The sequence below is a fragment of the Arachis hypogaea genome, chromosome 4, assembly GCF_003086295.3.
Source record: "Arachis hypogaea cultivar Tifrunner chromosome 4, arahy.Tifrunner.gnm2.J5K5, whole genome shotgun sequence".
Taxonomy (NCBI): Eukaryota; Viridiplantae; Streptophyta; class Magnoliopsida; order Fabales; family Fabaceae; genus Arachis; species Arachis hypogaea.
This window is the reverse complement of record NC_092039.1, coordinates 100,808,187-100,826,762: the sequence shown is the minus strand read 5'-3', so window position 1 is coordinate 100,826,762 and position 18,576 is coordinate 100,808,187. Positions and strand designations below refer to the sequence as shown.

The 18,576-nt window shown below is 40.6% G+C and overlaps 2 protein-coding genes across 4 annotated transcripts; one reads left to right on the top strand and one right to left on the bottom strand.

Moving 5' to 3' along the window:
* Positions 1 to 393: 393 nt before the first annotated feature.
* LOC112797056 (uncharacterized) lies at positions 394 to 4,908 on the bottom strand. 3 transcript variants are annotated; one of them, XM_072235758.1, is made up of 6 exons: positions 4,442 to 4,908; positions 2,218 to 3,223; positions 1,957 to 2,053; positions 945 to 1,006; positions 803 to 864; positions 394 to 726 (listed from the first exon to the last, which is right to left on the bottom strand). In XM_072235758.1, the coding sequence occupies exons 3-6, from the start codon at positions 2,031 to 2,033 to the stop codon at positions 709 to 711; spliced, it is 219 nt and encodes a 72-aa protein (XP_072091859.1). In that variant the 5' UTR covers positions 2,034 to 2,053; positions 2,218 to 3,223; positions 4,442 to 4,908; the 3' UTR covers positions 394 to 708. The 3 variants fall into 3 exon arrangements, with proteins under 3 accessions (XP_072091859.1, XP_072091860.1, XP_025695594.1); XM_072235759.1 differs by having other exon boundaries at positions 2,218 to 3,213; XM_025839809.3 differs by lacking the exon at positions 2,218 to 3,223 and having other exon boundaries at positions 4,442 to 4,899.
* A 2,941-nt stretch (positions 4,909 to 7,849) lies between these two features.
* LOC140184187 (uncharacterized) lies at positions 7,850 to 13,024 on the top strand. The gene is made up of 2 exons (XM_072234490.1): positions 7,850 to 10,202; positions 10,497 to 13,024. Exons 1-2 carry the CDS (start codon positions 7,850 to 7,852, stop codon positions 13,022 to 13,024), a joined length of 4,881 nt encoding a protein of 1,626 aa, XP_072090591.1.
* Positions 13,025 to 18,576: the final 5,552 nt, after the last annotated feature.

Here is an 18,576-nt window from a genome sequence, read left to right as displayed (position 1 = left end):
ATTTCATTCGAAGGATTGAAAGTAATTCTTGTTCATCATATGGTTTCATGGTAGCGATAAATAATGGTTGTGGTGTTGCTTTTCCACAGTGTTGCTATTGCTGTGATCAGGGACGTTGCCAAGAAGAAAAGTGTTAGGGCCTAGGGGTAATCAATGTGTTCTTTTAGTTGATTAACCAATTGTTTTCTTATCTCCTGTTTTATTTGGACTAATTGTAACCTCATTTATTTGGCCCCCTCTTCAGTCAAGTAACGAGAAAAATTCCTTATTCGGGCAACTAGACACAATGTAATGTTCCTTATAATGATAGTGGTGATTTATAACTGTAATGTTCAAGCATTCTATTCCAGTATTCCCCATTGGGGCAAGTGTAAAGAAGGAACCCCGAACAACTATACACAAGTTCCAATATTATTTGTAATCAATCTTCTACACTTTGAAAGAAATAGCTGCCCAGTATGCTGCTCCAAAATATCATAAACTACATAATATCCTAATCCTGCTGTTTTTCTGGTTCACCATGTAAACTAGAAGCAGGCAATTACACAAGGCTTCAGATCATGAGGAAAAAAAGGGAAAAAACCAACCAGGCAAAGGTCAATTACGAAAGAAATTTACATACACTCTATCTTAGTCTTCATCAAAAATCCTTGGCAAAGAGAAATCATCACCTTTATTTTCTTCAGCAATTTAGGAAGAATAACAAAATCAGCGGCTCTTGAATGACTGCAAAAGAAAAAGAGAAAGTTAGATCATTAGCAAACTGGTGCTAGTGCATAATATAATGTGATGGATTGCATACATCTTCCATATTTTTCGAGATGTCCTTGATCTGCTCCGCTAACTCTTGCCTTTTCTGAACAGCTGCAGAAAAAATAGTGCAAATTAAGCTAATTTGTTGGCGAGGGCGAATAATTATTATTTTATAATAACTTTGCTGTTACCTTGTTTCGAAATATTTTCAATTTGCTTTGATGTCCTTACCGCAAACCTCTGAAATGCAGGGCTGAAAACGAACCACGATCAAAGATTCACATGAGAACATATAGAAAAGAGGCTAACAAGAACTATATACTTCAAAACCACAAATATAATTGCTGGAAACATCACTCCAGCACAATCATTTCAAGTGTACACAAATCATCTTCGGCATCAATATTGATATATTTACTTTAGCTGTCTACTGATAAGTATCTCCAGAGAATGTTTTTAACTTCACTAATCAGTCTAAAGTCTTAACCATATTTTTTTGGGACCTGAAAAAAGTAAGCAAATCTGAGAGGGTATGCACCAGCGATACATAGCTGGATGATCCCAAGGGTCAAGGGACATTTCCAGTTCAGGCACATAAAACAGTTGGTTGTCTACAAAATTTGGATTCCTTTTTATTTTTCCGTATTCTTTTCCAATTCAATTCATCCAAAGCAGAAGAGTTTTAAAAGATAAAACAATCCTAGAACAAATATGGCTTTCCTTCTCTGCTCAAATCACATTAATATGATTCATACACAACAATAAGAAGCATAGGCAAAACAACCCGTATCACCTATCACCTATAAACCTATTGTCACCGGTATATAGATGGTTAAATGGCTTTAATTTGAATTCAATGGTAGCAATTAGCACTGCAGTTTTCCGACAGGGTGATAATTATAACACAAGGATAGCTGCCACCATAACCATAAACATAATCTAATATCATATGTATTAAAATATCTCAAACTCCTTAAAATTTTCCAGTGGAATAAACATGCTCCCACAGAGACAACAAAAACTCAGGAATTTGAGGTTCAATCTTGCTTCAATGGAACGAGCCAATTAGGAACCAGATTTGTCCCACCGGCCAGAGAAAGAAGCTTACAACTTACAACCTCATAAATCAAAAACAAATTCCTTCAACAAAAAAAGGAATACTAAAAATCATTTTTTAGAAAAAAGTGGCTGTACTTCTTTTACCTGTTGGCAAGACCATTGACAACAACCTCATTCACAACGTATGAAATAACTCTGTGCATAAAATTCCCACCGGCCATTTTTGTCGGTCAGCTTCAAACTGCAATCGATCGAAACAAAACAATAACCCCCAAATATAAAGCAAAACCATTTTTAAGCATCATAAATTAAACTACATGTTATCGATTATCCCTAACTTTGCTAGGGTTTGAGAAGGGAAATCGGTATCTGAAAGGAGAAAACTAGGGTTTAGAAGGCACAAACCTTGATGCGAAGATGGATTGGTGCGGGAGACGGAGAAAGGAGAAAAGAAGAGTCTAGAAATAGATTATGCAACTGGCGCCTAATTAAACCGAGTTTTATATAGTAAGGTTTTGAAAACCGAACCGAACATCAAGCCGTTAAACCACCAACTAAGAAATTTAACAGACAAGCCGATTTAATTACGGTTTTGAGGAGATGTGACCTTTAAAGTAGGATAAGCACGGATCAATTTGATTCGGATTCAAGATAAAATTAGAATTAAATAATTGGTTCAATTTGATTTGAATTTGTATTTTTTGTGTATGTACTCGAACCAAACAAATTTGATTAAGAACAAATTAATTCGGTTCGAATAATTAGGTACCCGATGACTTTGAAATCTATTTTCTATTTTATTATATAAAAATCGAATTTCTACACTTAATGATGAAACTGATGTAACATGAGTGTTTCCCAATTTATTTTATTTAATTTTGTAAAACAAATCAATTATAACTAATTAATGATATCAATTAATTAATTTGATTAGACATTCAAATTTCACAATTAATTATACCAATTAATTAATTTAATTAATTATATTAATTATTCGATTTGATTGGAGTAAATATTAAATTATTTTAGTAAATAATAAATATGATAACAAAATACATGAATTAATTTAATTAATTTTTTTTATGTCATCTATTTATACAAAATCATAATGTGTTTTTTACTCATTCCTTCTCTTTTCTCTCTTTCTTTCTCTTTCTCTTGTGTTTAGGGTATAATTTTTGTAATTTATTTAATTTTTATTTCTTTTATCACTACTTATCAAGGTTCTAAAAATCGGATCGGTTATCAAACCACTTTAATTACTGGTTTACTGATTTATTGGTCCAACCAGTCCAACCAATGGTTCAACTGAAAAAACCGTTTTAAAACAGCAACGCGTGATGGAGAGGGAAGATTGTTGGCTAGTTGTCCATAGCTGATTCCAAAATCAGAACCACTTGTCTGTATAAAACTATAAATGTCTCTTAGGAAAACACAGTTTTGAAATATCAGAAAAATAAAATGCTTAAATTCCTATGCTGAATAAGAAGAATAAGTACACAACCAAATTGATAGAATCAAAAAACTAAAATGAATAATATATAAATCAATTAATGGTTTTTGATTCCTCTGAGGATGCAATGTAGTTTCTCTTTCATTCGATGAAGCTAAGAAGGAATAACATTCTGATCACTAAACAACTAGACTAGAATGTTCCATTAGCAAGAAAACATAGACAGAAACAGAATAAGATTACTCCAGATAACAAAATCAGTTCTTTTCATCAACTTTGTGTGGAATCAAAGCAGAAGTATACAAGTTACACACCAGAAATAGTGAGAAGCAGCATAAGCAGTTTGAAGTAGGAGGAATAATAACACATATACAAATATGCATTGAAAAAGTACAAAATTTCAATAAACATTACCAAACAGAGGCAAGAAAGAACAATCATCATTCAGCAACAAACATTACAAACAGTAACAAGTAATCACATTATTACCAAATTCAAAAAGAATGAAAGCCAGATAACCCCAATCATAAACACCATTACCAAATTAAATAAAAAATAACCAAAAATCACCTTGCAAATCAAAAACTCAATCTCTTGAACTCAATAATTACATCAGTTATCCAACTAAATAATTGCATCACAGTTATTATAAACTGATTTCAAAGCCTAGAATCAGAGTGAAATTAAAAACATGAAGCATATAATAAATCAAAAGATCACCAATTGCAAATTTTTTAATAAGAACAGAAGTTAAGAACAATGAAAAATGAAAAAAGATTCAACAGTTTTCAACCCAATTTTAATAAAGCTCATCACAATGATTAACAACAACAAAAAGTACTGAAGGAACAGTGAATCAGTAACACGCAGTGCAAATTTAAAATTTAAAAGTTATCAATTTAAAATTTATCATCAAATACAATCAGTGAGCAAAAACCAATCAACCAAGCACTGAATGAGTATTCTGTTCTGATTCTGTGACTGGGAAGCAACAAATTCAGCAACAAATTCAAGTTACAGCAACAAATTTAACAAATCCAAGTAAAGTTCCGATTTACACCAACATTTAAATTAGCAACGAGGCAAATTTGATTAGCAATTCAGCAACATGCAAAAATACAGGGAGAAGGGAAATCTAAAAAGAGAGAACAGGGAAGCGATGGTGCAGGGACTCACCAACGGTCGACGGCGAGTCGGCGACCACCCCACGGAAGGCGACGAAGCAAGAGACAACCCAACGAGTTGCTTCTGCCGCCGGCGACGAGACAGACGAACCACGAGATGCCAGTGACTGAGACGAGACTCGAGTCAGACTGGGAGGCAGAATCGAGCAGAGACAACCACGGACGACGAGCAGCAACCAACACGCACAGCTCGAGCAATCACTGGCGAAGGGAGGCGCGAGCAGCCGAGCACAGAGGAGAACGGCGAGATGCGAGCACCTGACGTGGAGGATCCGGCGAGAGGCCCGAGAGCACGAAGACGGAAGTTCTTGAGTGCGATGGACGGCGGCAGCAGTCTCTCACTCCGACAGACGGCGACAACTATGGGTGGAGGCTAGGATTTGCTTTCTTTGGTGGAAGGTTTGCTGAAGGAAGGAATTGGAGAAGGGGAAATGGGGATAACGCGTGAAACTTTTTCCCTTTCAAGGTAGGAAACGAGGTCGTTTTCTGTAAACCGGCTGGAGTCCGATTTGGTCCGACCTGCCGATAACCGACCGGTTCAGTGGTTCTTGAGCGGTTTTTTATTTTACGGTTTTATACACTGAATTGGACCAGTTTTTACCAGTTCTCGATTGAATCGGTTCGACCAGCCAATCCAGTCCCATTTTCAGAACATTGCTATTTATACATTTCATTTTTCTTATATTTTTTAAATATTTTTGTCTATTTTAGTTGTTCATTATTAGGCACATATTTTTTTCTTCTAACTTTTGATTAACAAAAGATATGGGTCTTCTTTGCAGTATTTTTAAATAATCTTATTATAATTTTGTTTTTTAATATTCTCTTTTATCATGTATACTTTATGTGCTTAAGGAGCTGACTTAAAGTTATAATATGATATATAAAATTATAGTATGATTTACAGTATGCTAAAATATTAGGACATTATCATATAGATATTTTTAAATTTGTTCATTAAATTCAATCATACAGAATCTTAAAAATTATGTAATTATGTAATTATTTATTTTTTTATATAATTATTGTATTGGTCATTTACATTAATGAGACTATTTTTATTATTAATATTTATAAATATACTATTATCTATATAATTAATTAAATCATCTCATTCATTTAAATTTAATTCTATTGAATTAATTATTCAAAGTTTTATCGTTATTTCTATTTTTAAAGAATTTTTTTAATATTATTTAACAATTATAATAACATGATAATAGTTAAAAAGGGATAGAATAAAAAATTTTTAATATAAAAATAGGGCAAAAAAAATAAATTTATTTAATAACTTTTTCAGAATATATATGTTTCTTCTTTATAGATAATTGTTGTAAGGTATCAAAAACTCTAACAATTATTAAGAATAAATGATCGTTATGAAAACAATGCTAGTAAATGATATACAAATAAATCATACCAAACATAACCTACAACTTAAAAGGATTACTTATGAAAAAATATAGTTTATAACATTTATTTCTTTTTTACTATTTATTTTAAAAAAATCTTAATTACTTATCGATCTTTATTTTTTAAATTCAATATATATATATATATATATATATGTAATTTTACTTTTTTTTTATGATAAAATTCTACTTGTGATGCTAATTCTTCTAATGATGTAAATGCAGATAATTATATTTTTATTTTTTGATATAATCGATATATTATTAACAATAAATAGTAATTAACCCTTCATATTTTTAATCAAAATATTTTGACGATAGTTTTTATTTATTGATGTTAATGGTTAATTGTTTCTTTAAAATAAAAATGCATTATAATTTTAGGTTATTTTATAATTAAAAATAATGCTTGATTAAGTTTTTTAAAAAAAATTATATTATGATTTTAGGTAATTTTACTATACAGAATTAATGTTCATAATACTAAATTACTCTAAATTATCTATTTTCTATGGTTAGTAGTTAATTCCAAATTGAAAAGATTTTGTTGAATTGTTGAATAGTTCAAGTATAATTGAGGTAGTTAATTTAGTTTATTTGTTTATTAACATTTCCAAATTAATGTTCTACTTTCAAGACAAATACTATTTTTTTCACTGTATTTTTCAATTCGGTAGGTCGATAACTAATCTTTCACGGATTGAAACTCCATTTATTAAGGGTCTGCCGTTAGCCAATGAGTTGTTACATACACATGTCGGAATTTGAAACTCTAATACTTACTTAGATAGACGAGTGAAATGACCACTCAATCAATCTAAATCACTTAAGACAAATACTAATTATTTTTAATATTTTTAATATTAAAAATAATTAAATTTTGATTTTAATTATAACTTTGTAAAATATTTATAGTAATAATTATTATATATATCTTTTATTTAATTTCTTTTAATAAAAAAATTATATATTTTTATTAATTATTCCGTACAGTGTACGAGAATATACACTAGTTTATAAAAAAACCAAATTTTTATCTTAAAAATTCAACAATAACATCAATAGAAATAATCCAAACATGTTAAACACCAAATACATTAAAAGCTAAACTCATTAAAATCTAAACATATTAATAGTAAATAATATTTGTCTAATAGAAATACACATTTTTAATTAAACACTAATTTTTTTATTTAATTATATATTATCGGATTTACGAGTTAGTTCCTGTTCTACACCTCCAGAACTAATACCCGAACTAATTACTAACGAAGGCTATTGATTTAGTTCAGATTAAACTCGATTATCCGTTAGTTTCATAACCAATTTAATTAATTCAATTTGAGTTCGAACAAGTAATTGAATACCTGATTAATAAACCCATTGTTACGGCCCGGCCCAGAATCAGTTTTGGGCCGACCCGACCCAAGCGGTACCCGACCCGGACACGCGCCCTCCAACCGACCCGGACACGCGTCCTGTACGGCTCACACACGGTCGCAGGACAGCGTCCTTGGAAATATGGGCCTGTCCCATAAGGGGCCCACTACTGACATGTATATAAGGGGAAGATTGGCTCTTCCCCCGAGGTATGTCACTTCCCACATCACTCCCCCTGCTTGTACTATTTCTGACTTAGGCGTCGGAGTGTCTTTGCAGGTGGCACCCCCCCTCGTCCATTCACCAGCTCAAGTGTTCGTCAGCTCGACTAGATCGCCACCAGTGCGACCCAAGCTAAGGCGTCCTCACCCATCCAACCTTTCACTTGTATACCCGACTTGACCGGAATCCGACCACCGAACATTGGCGCCGTCTGTGGGGACCTCTCTGCCTGAATGGAAGTCGCGCCAGGTCCCGGCGACCGAGCTCGAGCCGCCGGAGCGGAAGGGGCAGCCTCCGTCGCCTCGCAAAGGGGAGGCCGGAGATCCCCCCAACGACATACGACAACCCGACCATTCGGAGGAACGGGCGGCGATAGCGCCATAATAATGCAGGAGCTACGCCACAGAGTCCAGAACCTAGAACGACAGCTAGCCGACCGGGAGAGGGATGGATGGTCTACCGATCCGAGCTACACCCCGTCCCCCGGGGGCGAGGAAGAAGAGAGCTCTCACCGAAGCCGCTCACGGCGTATATCTGCATCCCGGACGGAAGCAGAGAGCACACAAGAGGAATCACCCATTCCGAGAAGACGAAATGATACAGTCATCTACTCTCGTGGCAGACAATCTCGCCGAACGACAAGAGGTCGTGAGGACGGAGAAGGTAAATCCGAGAAAACACGACAACCTGTGATAATGGGTGTCACGCCGTTCCACCGATCTATCCTTGAAGTCCGGTTGCCGAAACACTTCGACAAACCAACGGACATGAGGTATGACGGAACCCAAGATCCTCTAGAACATCTCACGGCCTTTGAAGCTAGGATGAACCTAGAGGGAGTAGGCGACGAGGTAAGGTGCCGCGCCTTCCCGGTAACCTTAGCAGGACCAGCGATCAGATGGTTTAATGGCCTCCCTCAAGGTTCCATCCATACCTTCTCAGACATCAGCCGCGCGTTTCTGGCTCAATTTACAACGCGAATAGCAAAGGCCAAGCATCCTATCAACCTCCTCGGGGTAACCCAGAGACAGGGAGAGCCGACCAGGAGGTACTTAGATCGGTTCAACGACGAATGCTTGGAAATCGACGGCTTGACCGACTCGGTGGCCAGTCTGTGCCTGACGAACGGCCTCCTCAACGAGAACTTCCGGAAACACCTTACCACGAAGCCGGTTTGGACGATGCATGAAATCCAAACGGTGGCCAAAGAATACATAAACGACGAGGAAGTCAGCCGAGTCGTGGCAGCCAATAAGCGGCAGTCCGGTTACGGCCATACTCGGCAGTCCGGTGGCGACGGGGAGAGAGCAAAAGAAAAGGTTAGGGAGGAGGCATCGAACAAAGCTCCTAGGCCGTTCCCTCGAGTCGGGAAGTTCACTAACTACACCCCACTCACCCTCCCCATTGTGGAAGTCTATCAACAAATAGCTGAGAAGGGAATTCTTCCGAAGCCCCGACCACTCAAGGACCGCACAGGCGGAAACAAGAACCTTTATTGTGACTACCATAAGGGATATGGCCATCAAACACAGGACTGTTTCGACCTAAAGGATGCATTGGAACAGGCGATAAGGGAAGGAAAGCTAGCAGCGTTCTCCCATCTCATCAGGGAGCCGAGAAGGCGTTATCGCGATCAGGATGAGGAGGGCAAGACACGCTCGACCAAACGGCGACAGGAGCCCGAAGACAGAGACCACGGCCTCACTGTGATAAACGTGGTAACGGCAAAAAACACTGCACCAAAGTCCCGGTCGGCACACAAGAAAGACGCCAAGGTTCTGGCGATCTCATCCACACCAGTGCAGAGCACCAAAAAACCCCCATCCATTTCTTTCGGCCCAGAAGACCAATGGTTCAGCGACGCCCCGGAAAACCCTCCCATGGTCATAACGGCCAGAGTGGGAACCGGCCTCGTCAAACGGATCCTTGTCGACACAGGAGCCGATTCAAACATCATGTTTCGCAACGTGTTCGACGCACTGGGGCTAAAGGATGCCGACTTGACGACCCACCAGCACGGGGTCATCGGGTTAGGCGACCACTTCATCAAACCAGACGGAGTTATTTCCCTACCGATCTCGGTAGGACAAATGCAAGGCCGAAGATCGGCGATGGCCGAATTCGTAATCCTTCGAGACTCCACAGCCTACAACATCATCATGGGAAGAAAAACAATCAACGATTTTGAAGCCATAATCAACACCAGGTTGTTAGTTATGAAGTTTGTCACCGATGATGGATCCATAGGGACCATAAGGGGAGACCTCGAGACGGCGGTCGCTTGTGACAACGCCAGCCTTTCCCTCAGAAAGAAGTCCAAGGAAGCATCTGGCGTATTTCTAGCCGACCTTGATGCCAGAGTAGAGGACAAGCCGAGGCCGGAACCAGAAGGGGACCTGGAGAAATTTAGCATCGGGGACGAAGGGGAAAAGTTCACATTCGTTAACAAGAACCTCCCACATGAGCTGAAGGAGCCTTTAATTGAAATGATAAGGGCAAACAGAGACCTGTTCGCGTGGACGCCAGCTGACATGCCGGGCATAGATCCACAAATCATCTCACATCACCTAGCCGTCAAGTCGGAAGCACGCCCAGTGGCTCAACGAAGGAGAAAGATGTCGGCAGAAAGAGCAGAGGAGGTAGCCAAGCAAACGGCCGGCCTCCTAGAAGCAGGCTTCATACGGGAAGTGGACTACTCGACGTGGCTCTCAAATGTGGTATTGGTGAAAAAACACAATGGCAGGTGGAGAATGTGCGTGGACTACTCTGACCTTAACAAAGCATGCCCCAAAGATTGCTTCCCCCTCCCCAACATAGATGCACTCGTCGACGCTGCGGCGGGGTACCGGTATCTGAGTTTCATGGATGCCTACTCTGGTTACAATCAGATACCGATGCACCGACCAGACGAGGACAAAACGGCGTTCATAACGCCAGGAGGAACATTTTGCTATAAGGTAATGCCATTTGGCTTGAAAAATGCAGGGGCAACGTATCAAAGGCTGATGAACAGGATATTCCACAACCTCATAGGGAAAACGGTCGAAGTTTACGTGGACGACATCCTGGCAAAGACAACACGACCTGACGACCTCCTAAACGACCTGGCAAGCGTATTTGCGTCCCTCCGTCAACATGGCATGAGGCTGAACCCCCTTAAGTGCGCCTTCGCCATGGAAGCCGGCAAGTTCCTGGGATTCATGATAACTCAAAGAGGGGTAGAAGCCAACCCGGAGAAGTGCCAGGCAATACTTCAGATGAGGAGCCCGGGATGTATCAAGGACGTCCAGAGGTTGGCGGGAAGATTGACATCACTTTCTCGGTTTCTCGGAGCCTCAGCGGCAAAGAACCTGCCGTTTTTTAACCTCATGAAGAAAGGGATGGCGTTCGAATGGACACCAGCATGCGAAGAAGCCTTTCGACACTTCAAGGAAATCTTGGCGGCACCCCCCGTTCTCGGGAAGCCAAGGGACGGGGAACCACTATACCTGTATCTCGCCATAACAAGCGAAGCCCTGGCCGCAGTGCTAGTACGGGAGGACGGGAAAACCCAACAGCCAGTCTACTTCATAAGCAGGGCTCTGCAAGGAGCAGAATTAAGATATAGCAAATTGGAAAAGCTAGCCTTAGCGCTCCTGACTTCTTCGAGAAGATTGAAGCAGTACTTCCAGAGTCACCAAGTGGTCGTCAGGACAGACCAAGGAATACGGCAAGTTCTCCAAAAACCCGACCTGGCGGGAAGAATGATGACTTGGTCCATCGAACTCTCTCAATATGACATACGATACGAGCCCCGACAAGCCATCAAGGCGCAGGCCATGGCGGATTTTTTGGTTGAAGTAACAGGAGATCCAGACGAAGACATGGGTACACGGTGGAAGCTCCATGTGGACGGAGCCTCCAACCAGACCTACGGAGGAGCCGGGATCATCCTAGAAAGTCCAAACGGGGTCGTATACGAACAGTCGATCAGATTCGAGTTTCCCATCTCGAACAATCAAGCAGAATATGAAGCCCTCATTGGAGGCTTGACCCTAGCAGCAGAGGTCGGCGCAAAAAGACTAGAAGTATGCAGCGATTCCCAAGTCGTCACTTCCCAAGTAAACGGCAGCTACCAAGCCAAGGACCCCTTGTTGCAGAAGTACTTGGAAAAGGTCAAAAGCTTGAACCAAAAGTTCGACGAAGTCACGGTCCAGCATGTACCCAGGGAAAGGAACACACGAGCAGACCTTCTATCAAAATTAGCCAGCACGAAGCCAGGGGAAGGAAACCGGTCTCTCATCCAGGGCATGGCAAGGGAACCTGCAATTACACTACACATAACAACCCTAAGTTCTTCATGGCTAGACCCCATCACCAACTACCTAGAACACGGCCAAGTCCCTGGTGACGAAAAGGATGCGTCGAAATTAAGGAGAGAAGCGGCCAAATACGCTGTCATCCAAGGACAGCTGTTCAGAAAAGGGCTCAGCCAACCCCTACTAAAGTGCCTACACCCCGACCAAACGGACTACGTCCTCAAGGAAGTCCACGAGGGCTGCTGTGGGCACCACATCGGAGGAAAAGCCCTAGCAAGGAAGTTGATCCGAGCTGGGTACTACTGGCCGTCGATGATGGCAGATTCCAAAGAGTTTGTCAAAAAGTGCATAAAGTGCCAACAGAACGCCAACTTTGCCAAGGCACCGGCAAACGAGTTGAGCTTGCTGACGACTTCCCGGCCGTTCGCTCAGTGGGGAATCGACCTCTTAGGGCCCTTCCCTGTCGGCCCTGGGCAGGTCAAATATCTCATAGTGGCAATTGATTACTATACCAAATGGATAGAAGCCGAACCATTGGCTAGCATATCCTCAGCCAATTGCAGAAAGTTCATGTGGAGGCAGGTGATAACGCGGTTCGGGATACCAGAAGCCGTCATCTCGGAAAACGGCACACAATTTGCTGACAAAAAGTTCACAGAATTCCTCAACGGCCTAGGTATAAGGCAAAGGTTCTCTTCGGTAGAACACCCTCGGACGAACGGACAAGTGGAGTCCGCCAACAAAGTTATCCTTTCAGGGCTAAAGAAAAGGTTGGACAACAAAAAGGGTGCTTGGGCCGACGAGCTGGCATCGGTCCTCTGGTCTTATCGAACAACCGAGCAATCCTCCACCAAGGAAACCCCTTTCCGACTAACATACGGGGTAGACGCAGTAATACCCGTGGAGATCGGTGAACCGAGCCCGCGATTGCTTTTGAAAGGAGTAGAGGAAACTGTAGAAAAGGACCTGATAGATGAAGCTCGGGAAATGGCCCATTTGACGGAAACAGCGCTAAAACAAAGAATAGCTCTGCGCTACAACACCAAAGTGCTCAAGAGGGATTTTAAGCCTGACGACCTCGTCCTGAGACGGAACGATATCGGCCTGCCGACCCCCGGAGAAGGCAAGCTAGCGGCAAACTGGGAAGGCCCTTACAGAGTAAAAAAGGTGATGGGAAAAGGAGCCTTTAAGTTAGAAAGGCTCGATGGCAAGGAGGTCCCGAGAACATGGAATGTGGACAACCTAAGAAGATTCTACTCCTAGGAGAAGGCCCGACTAACCGACCATGCTAGCTAAGTGGTCATCTCGCAAATTTATCTTTTGAACTTCTCATAGCGACTTATCTGTCCTTTACACAGTTACCGAATAATATATACTTGTGCAAATTTTCTCTCCTATTTTGTCACTTAATTTTCCAGATAAACCACCACGTCCAACGACGGCGTACGTCCCTGGGACTGATCACCCCGGGAACCCGTCAATCGCAATCACAATGACAACACAAAAGGCCATGAGCCATTGATATAAGCGAAGACGATAAACCAGAAAACGGTTAAAAGAAACGGCAACACGAGCAAACGATAAAACGGTCGTTGATAAAAAGCCAACATAAAACGGCTAAACACCAAAAACGTTAAATTGTTCGCAAGCCAAAAACGGCTAAAACTAAAATAGTTTACAAGTCATAACAAAGCGGCTGCACAAAAAGCTGTAAACACAAATTCACTTCTTGGGGACGTCAACGACCTTGCCATCAAGAATAACCTTGCGGACCCCGATCGCCGACGTGTCGAACTCAGGAGCGACAATTTTAATTTGAGCTTTGAGGGCTTCCTCAGTGCCCAAGATCGCAGCCTTGCCCTGCTTAACGACATCTTTATACTTGCCCTTCCACGTCGCCAGCTCGGCCTCCACGGCCTGCTTCTCTTTCTCAATCTCGGCCACACGCTTTTGCGCCGCACCGACCTGCTTCTCCAAAGCCATTTCACGCTCCGCCAAACGTTCAACCGTCGCGATCGACTCTTTCTGTTTCTTCTCAGCAGCTGTTGCCTTCTGTTCGGCGGCGGTAGCTTTCTGCTCGGCAGCGGTGGCTTTCTTCTCGGCAGCATCCAGTTTTTCTGAAGATTGAGTCAATTGCTCCCGGAGAGTTTCAACTTCACTTTTTAGTTCATTATTTGCTTTCCCAGCAGTTTCCAACCTTCGGCGGAGGGACTCCATCCCGGTTAGCTCAAACTCGGCCTTCCGGGCTATCACGGCACTACGCAAAAGGGTACGGTACATCCACCTCGCCTGCGCGGCAAGGGAAGACTCATGGAAGTACTCCTCGGTACCGGGGATCAGCTGGGAATCTATGAAGTCGCCTGCATCAAAGTTCCTCTCCATAACAGTAAGGGCTCCCTCAGGGCTAGACGACGCCGTGGAAGTTTTCTTTCTTTTTCTTGGGTTGGGGACCTCTTCCACCTCAACATCCGGGCCAAGAACAGAACCATCAGTTCCTACCACCTCGTGGATAGGGGAGGCATGGACGACCTTACCGCTCTCGACCGCGGCACCTTGAGTCGAGGTACCAATCCCATCGGTTGCAGCCTTCTGCTCGGGAACGTCTTTAGCCTCCGGAGCATCGGGTCCCTCGGGGGCCGGTTGCTCGTCAGTCTCCTCATCGTCGCCACCACCAAGAAAAGTTTGGAACAAGTCGGAAAGACCCGTCACCGAAGCAGACATATCCACTGCAGGAAAACAAGGAAGGTCGGTTAGTCGTCACATAATATCAACAAGGAGGAAAAAGACAAAGGGAAAAGTGAAAAGCTTCTCACAAATATAGTTACGGCCGGCCTCTCGATCACCCATAAGGAGATGGGGATTTACCGGGTTCTTCCCAAAAACCGCGTTTAGCACCTCGGCAATCTGCTGATCTACTGCCGACATGTTCTTATAAACTACCTTAATAAAACTATTGGCTCCTGCCCCGAAGCTCCAATAAGTCGGGATGAGCCGCACCCCCTCCAGAGACAACCAAAAAGGATGACGATCTTTGGCCGGGCGGACCTTAAAATACTTGTCCTTAAACCCATGGTAAGAATCTTCGAACAAGCCGAAAATCTTCCGACCCTGAGCAGCCCGGAAGGACATAAACCCTTTCCTATGTTTCCCCTCCTTGGAAGGGTTTGTGAGGGTGAAGAAAAAGAGGAAGACATCTACAGACACCGGCAGGTCGAGATATTCACAAACCATCTCGAAACAGCGGATCGAAGCCCAGCTGTTCGGATGCAACTGCGACGGTGACACAGAAATTCGGTTTAAGAGCGACATTTGAAAGGCTGAAAACGGAATGCGAACTCCGACTTGGGTGAACATGGCCTTGTAGAACCAAATCCAGTCGGCGACCTGGCTGGGTCGGAAGTTGATTTCATACAAACGCTCGTGAGGAGCCGGGACGAAAAGGTCGTAATTGGCCTCCTCGTCGGTCCCGCCGCACAAATACCCGGCTTGTCGGAACTCGGTGAGCTCCTCTTCGCCCATCTGGTTGGGTGAATCCCTTATATCAGAGACGACCCAAGCATATTGGTCGTACGCCGCGGGGTTAACGGATGCCCGGGAGACCGTGCGAGCCATACCTACATGGGGGTACCATCCAGTTAGTCTAAGAGATCGGTTGCTCAAGCCGAACACACACACCACCCTCACGACTTCCCGACTAAGGCCAAACAAGACTAAACGGCTAAAAGAGCGAGAGAAAACCTACCCTGAAATGGTACTTTTCCCCCTAACACGCCTACTCGCAACTAAGAGGCTACACGATAACTTCAAAGAACCAAACAACAAGCATACAGAAATAATGCATAAAAAGGGGATGATCCGAAAGTTACCTGGATTGATGAAAGGAAGATGAAGCTGAATTGGGAAAATGCAGGAAGCACGAACGGAGGCACCACAGCAAAGCCTTGTAGCAAGGAGGAAGAAGGGAAAGTAGGGAGTGCGAAAAAGGCAAATAAAGTAAAAAAACATCAAAACCGCTCGTTTAAAAACTGCCTCCAGAGCGCGAAACGCCTGGGGACAAAATGGTCTTATCAAACGGGGTTTTTTACCCCATTATGAGCATTCAATGCTCGGCGCAGGAAACGAAGCGATGAAACGGTTGTTTGGGCAGCCAAGAGACGCGCGTTGGGGGCACATCCTCCCCACGAGCAGCCGGCCAGACGAGGTGCGAGACGACACGCCATTGGTAGCTCCCACGACTACCATTGGCGCGTGGGGGCACTGTTACGGCCCGGCCCAGAATCAGTTTTGGGCCGACCCGACCCAAGCGGTACCCGACCCGGACACGCGCCCTCCAACCGACCCGGACACGCGTCCTGTACGGCTTACACACGGCCGCAGGACAGCGTCCTTGGAAATATGGGTCTGTCCCATAAGGGGCCCACTACTGACATGTATATAAGGGGAAGATTGGCTCTTCCCCCGAGGTATGTCACTTCCCACATCACTCCCCCTGCTTGTACTATTTCTGACTTAGGCGTCGGAGTGTCTTTGCAGGTGGCACCCCCCCTCGTCCATTCACCAGCTCAAGTGTTCGTCAGCTCGACTAGATCGCCACCAGTGCGACCCAAGTTAAGGCGTCCTCACCCATCCAACCTTTCACTTGTATACCCGACTTGACCGGAATCCGACCACCGAACACCCATCAAGTGATAAATTTAATGATTCAATTATCCAATTAGAATTGTATCATAGTTACAATTTAATGAAATATAAAATAAATTTATTAAAAATATAATATATAATTTTAAATATTTAAATTTAATAATTTATAGATTAATATAAAATTTAAAATTTTACAATTTCATCCAAAAAATTGTCTAAAATTTACAATTAAAAAAGTTGGCCAATGCTAACGTGATGAAAGGGCAATCTTTCTTGTGGGTAGCAATGGAATGCACGACGCGTGGGGCGCTGTGATAGTCACGCGTCACATAACATCTGTCACAGTAAGTGAGGTTGCATGCTAATTGTCGGTTCAGTTTTTTGTTTTGTTTTTCATCGTATTCTCTAACGTCATATATTAAAAATTAATTTGTTATAAATCAAATTTTTATTTAAGAATTTATTGTTATTTAATAAAATTAGGGATTTTGATTAAAGTTTAATGAAGATCAGAAAGTTATTGGGCTTTTTGGTATTTGCAGAGAAACATTTTTGGTGAGCTTAAGGTGTTATAGCATTTTTGAATTGGTGTGCTTTGGATGTTATAATTTTTGTGGATGGACAAATTTTGGTCGGATGGCTTTAGAAAGGAAAAATAAATTCAGGAATAAAAAAGAAAAGAAGAAAAAAATAAATGAATGCTGTTAAGGTTCTAGACTAAAGAAAAATTAAGTTTATAAAAGATTACACAGAGAAATGGATAATTTAACACGGTTACCTCGTCACGTTCCTTCGCCAACAACAAAGACTAACCGAGGCCCCTTTCTTACCCTAGCCCCTTAGGCCTTAATATTGTATTGTTTCATGCTAATAATAAGAAATTTTTTTTTTGAGCAAAGTATTGTTTTTATTCCTAACGTTTGTGATAAGTTTTAAAGTTGTCCCTAAGTTTTAATTGTACTATTTAAGTCCCTACCATTTTAAAATTGATTCAATGTTATCTTGCCGTTAGGAATCCGTTAACAGAATTGATGGTAGGATAAAATTGAGATGATTTTAAAACGTTAGGGACTTAAATAGGACGAAAACGTTAGGGACAAAAATGATACATAAAAATAAATTTTAATTTTATTTTATTTTTCAATAATATTAATTTTTTATTGTATATAGTATTCAATTATTTTTTAATTACATCTAAATAAATTACACTTAATCACATTACTTTTATTTTAAATAAATTTATTTTTTTATAATTTTAAAAAATTTTGATATATTAGAGACAAAATGTATAATTTATATTTTATTGTATATATATTATTTTTCTTTTCTACAAGTTTATATACTAGTCATTCTACAAACATTTCATGATAACTAAATATCTTTAAGAGTAAAATTATAAAAAAATTAATTTATTTGAAATGAAAGTAATATGATTAAGTGTAATTTATTTAGATGAGATTAAAAAATAATTGAATACTATGTATAGTAAAAAATTAATATTATTAAAGGATAAAATTAAAATTTATTTCTATGTATCATTTTTGTCCCCAACGTTTTTGTCCTATTTAAGTTCCTAATGTTTCAAAATCGCCTCAATTTTGTCCCGCCGTCAATTCTGTTAACGGCAGGACAACATTGAGTCAGTTTTGAAATATTAGGGACTTAAATAGGATGATTGAAACGTTAGGGACAACTTTGAGACTTATCCCAAACATTAAAGACAAAAACGATACTTTACTCTTTTTTTTTGTTCTTGTTTGAAATTAAATCTTTTTTATGTTAAAAATATATTAAATATATTTTTTCACATTTAATATTATGTCTTTTAGGGAATAAAAAAACAATGTAGGATATTTTTCATGTATTATATTATATTATATTATATTTTATATATTAACAATAAATTTAATATTATATTCATATATAATTTATAATTTCGTTTTAATAACAAATAAGATGAAAGAATCTTTTCAGTCATATTAAAATTTGGTATTATAAATATTTTTTAAAAATTTAAAAAATAAAAACCCTAATATTTATTGATAAAAAATCTAAATTTATTATTATTATTATTATTAATGGATGAGTTAGTCAGAGTCGGGCTTTTTCACACTTTTGGAAAAATAATTGTTTATATTCACACAATGTGGACATATGCCATTTATCAATGAACG

What these genes read in the sequence shown, in the direction of transcription:
- LOC112797056 (XM_072235758.1), bottom strand. Translation starts at nt 2,033, where the DNA reads ATGGCCGGTGGGAATTTTATGCACAGAGTTATTTCATACGTTGTGAAT. An exon ending in GTCAATGGTCTTGCCAACAG is followed by an intron (nt 1,007 to 1,956) that starts GTAAAAGAAGTA and finishes GTTCGTTTTCAG; the next exon opens with CCCTGCATTTCAGAGGTTTG. An exon ending in TGAAAATATTTCGAAACAAG is followed by an intron (nt 865 to 944) that starts GTAACAGCAAAG and finishes TTTTTTCTGCAG; the next exon opens with CTGTTCAGAAAAGGCAAGAG.
- LOC140184187 (XM_072234490.1), top strand. Translation starts at nt 7,850, where the DNA reads ATGCAGGAGCTACGCCACAGAGTCCAGAACCTAGAACGACAGCTAGCC. An exon ending in ATTGGTGAAAAAACACAATG is followed by an intron (nt 10,203 to 10,496) that starts GCAGGTGGAGAA and finishes ACAACCTCATAG; the next exon opens with GGAAAACGGTCGAAGTTTAC.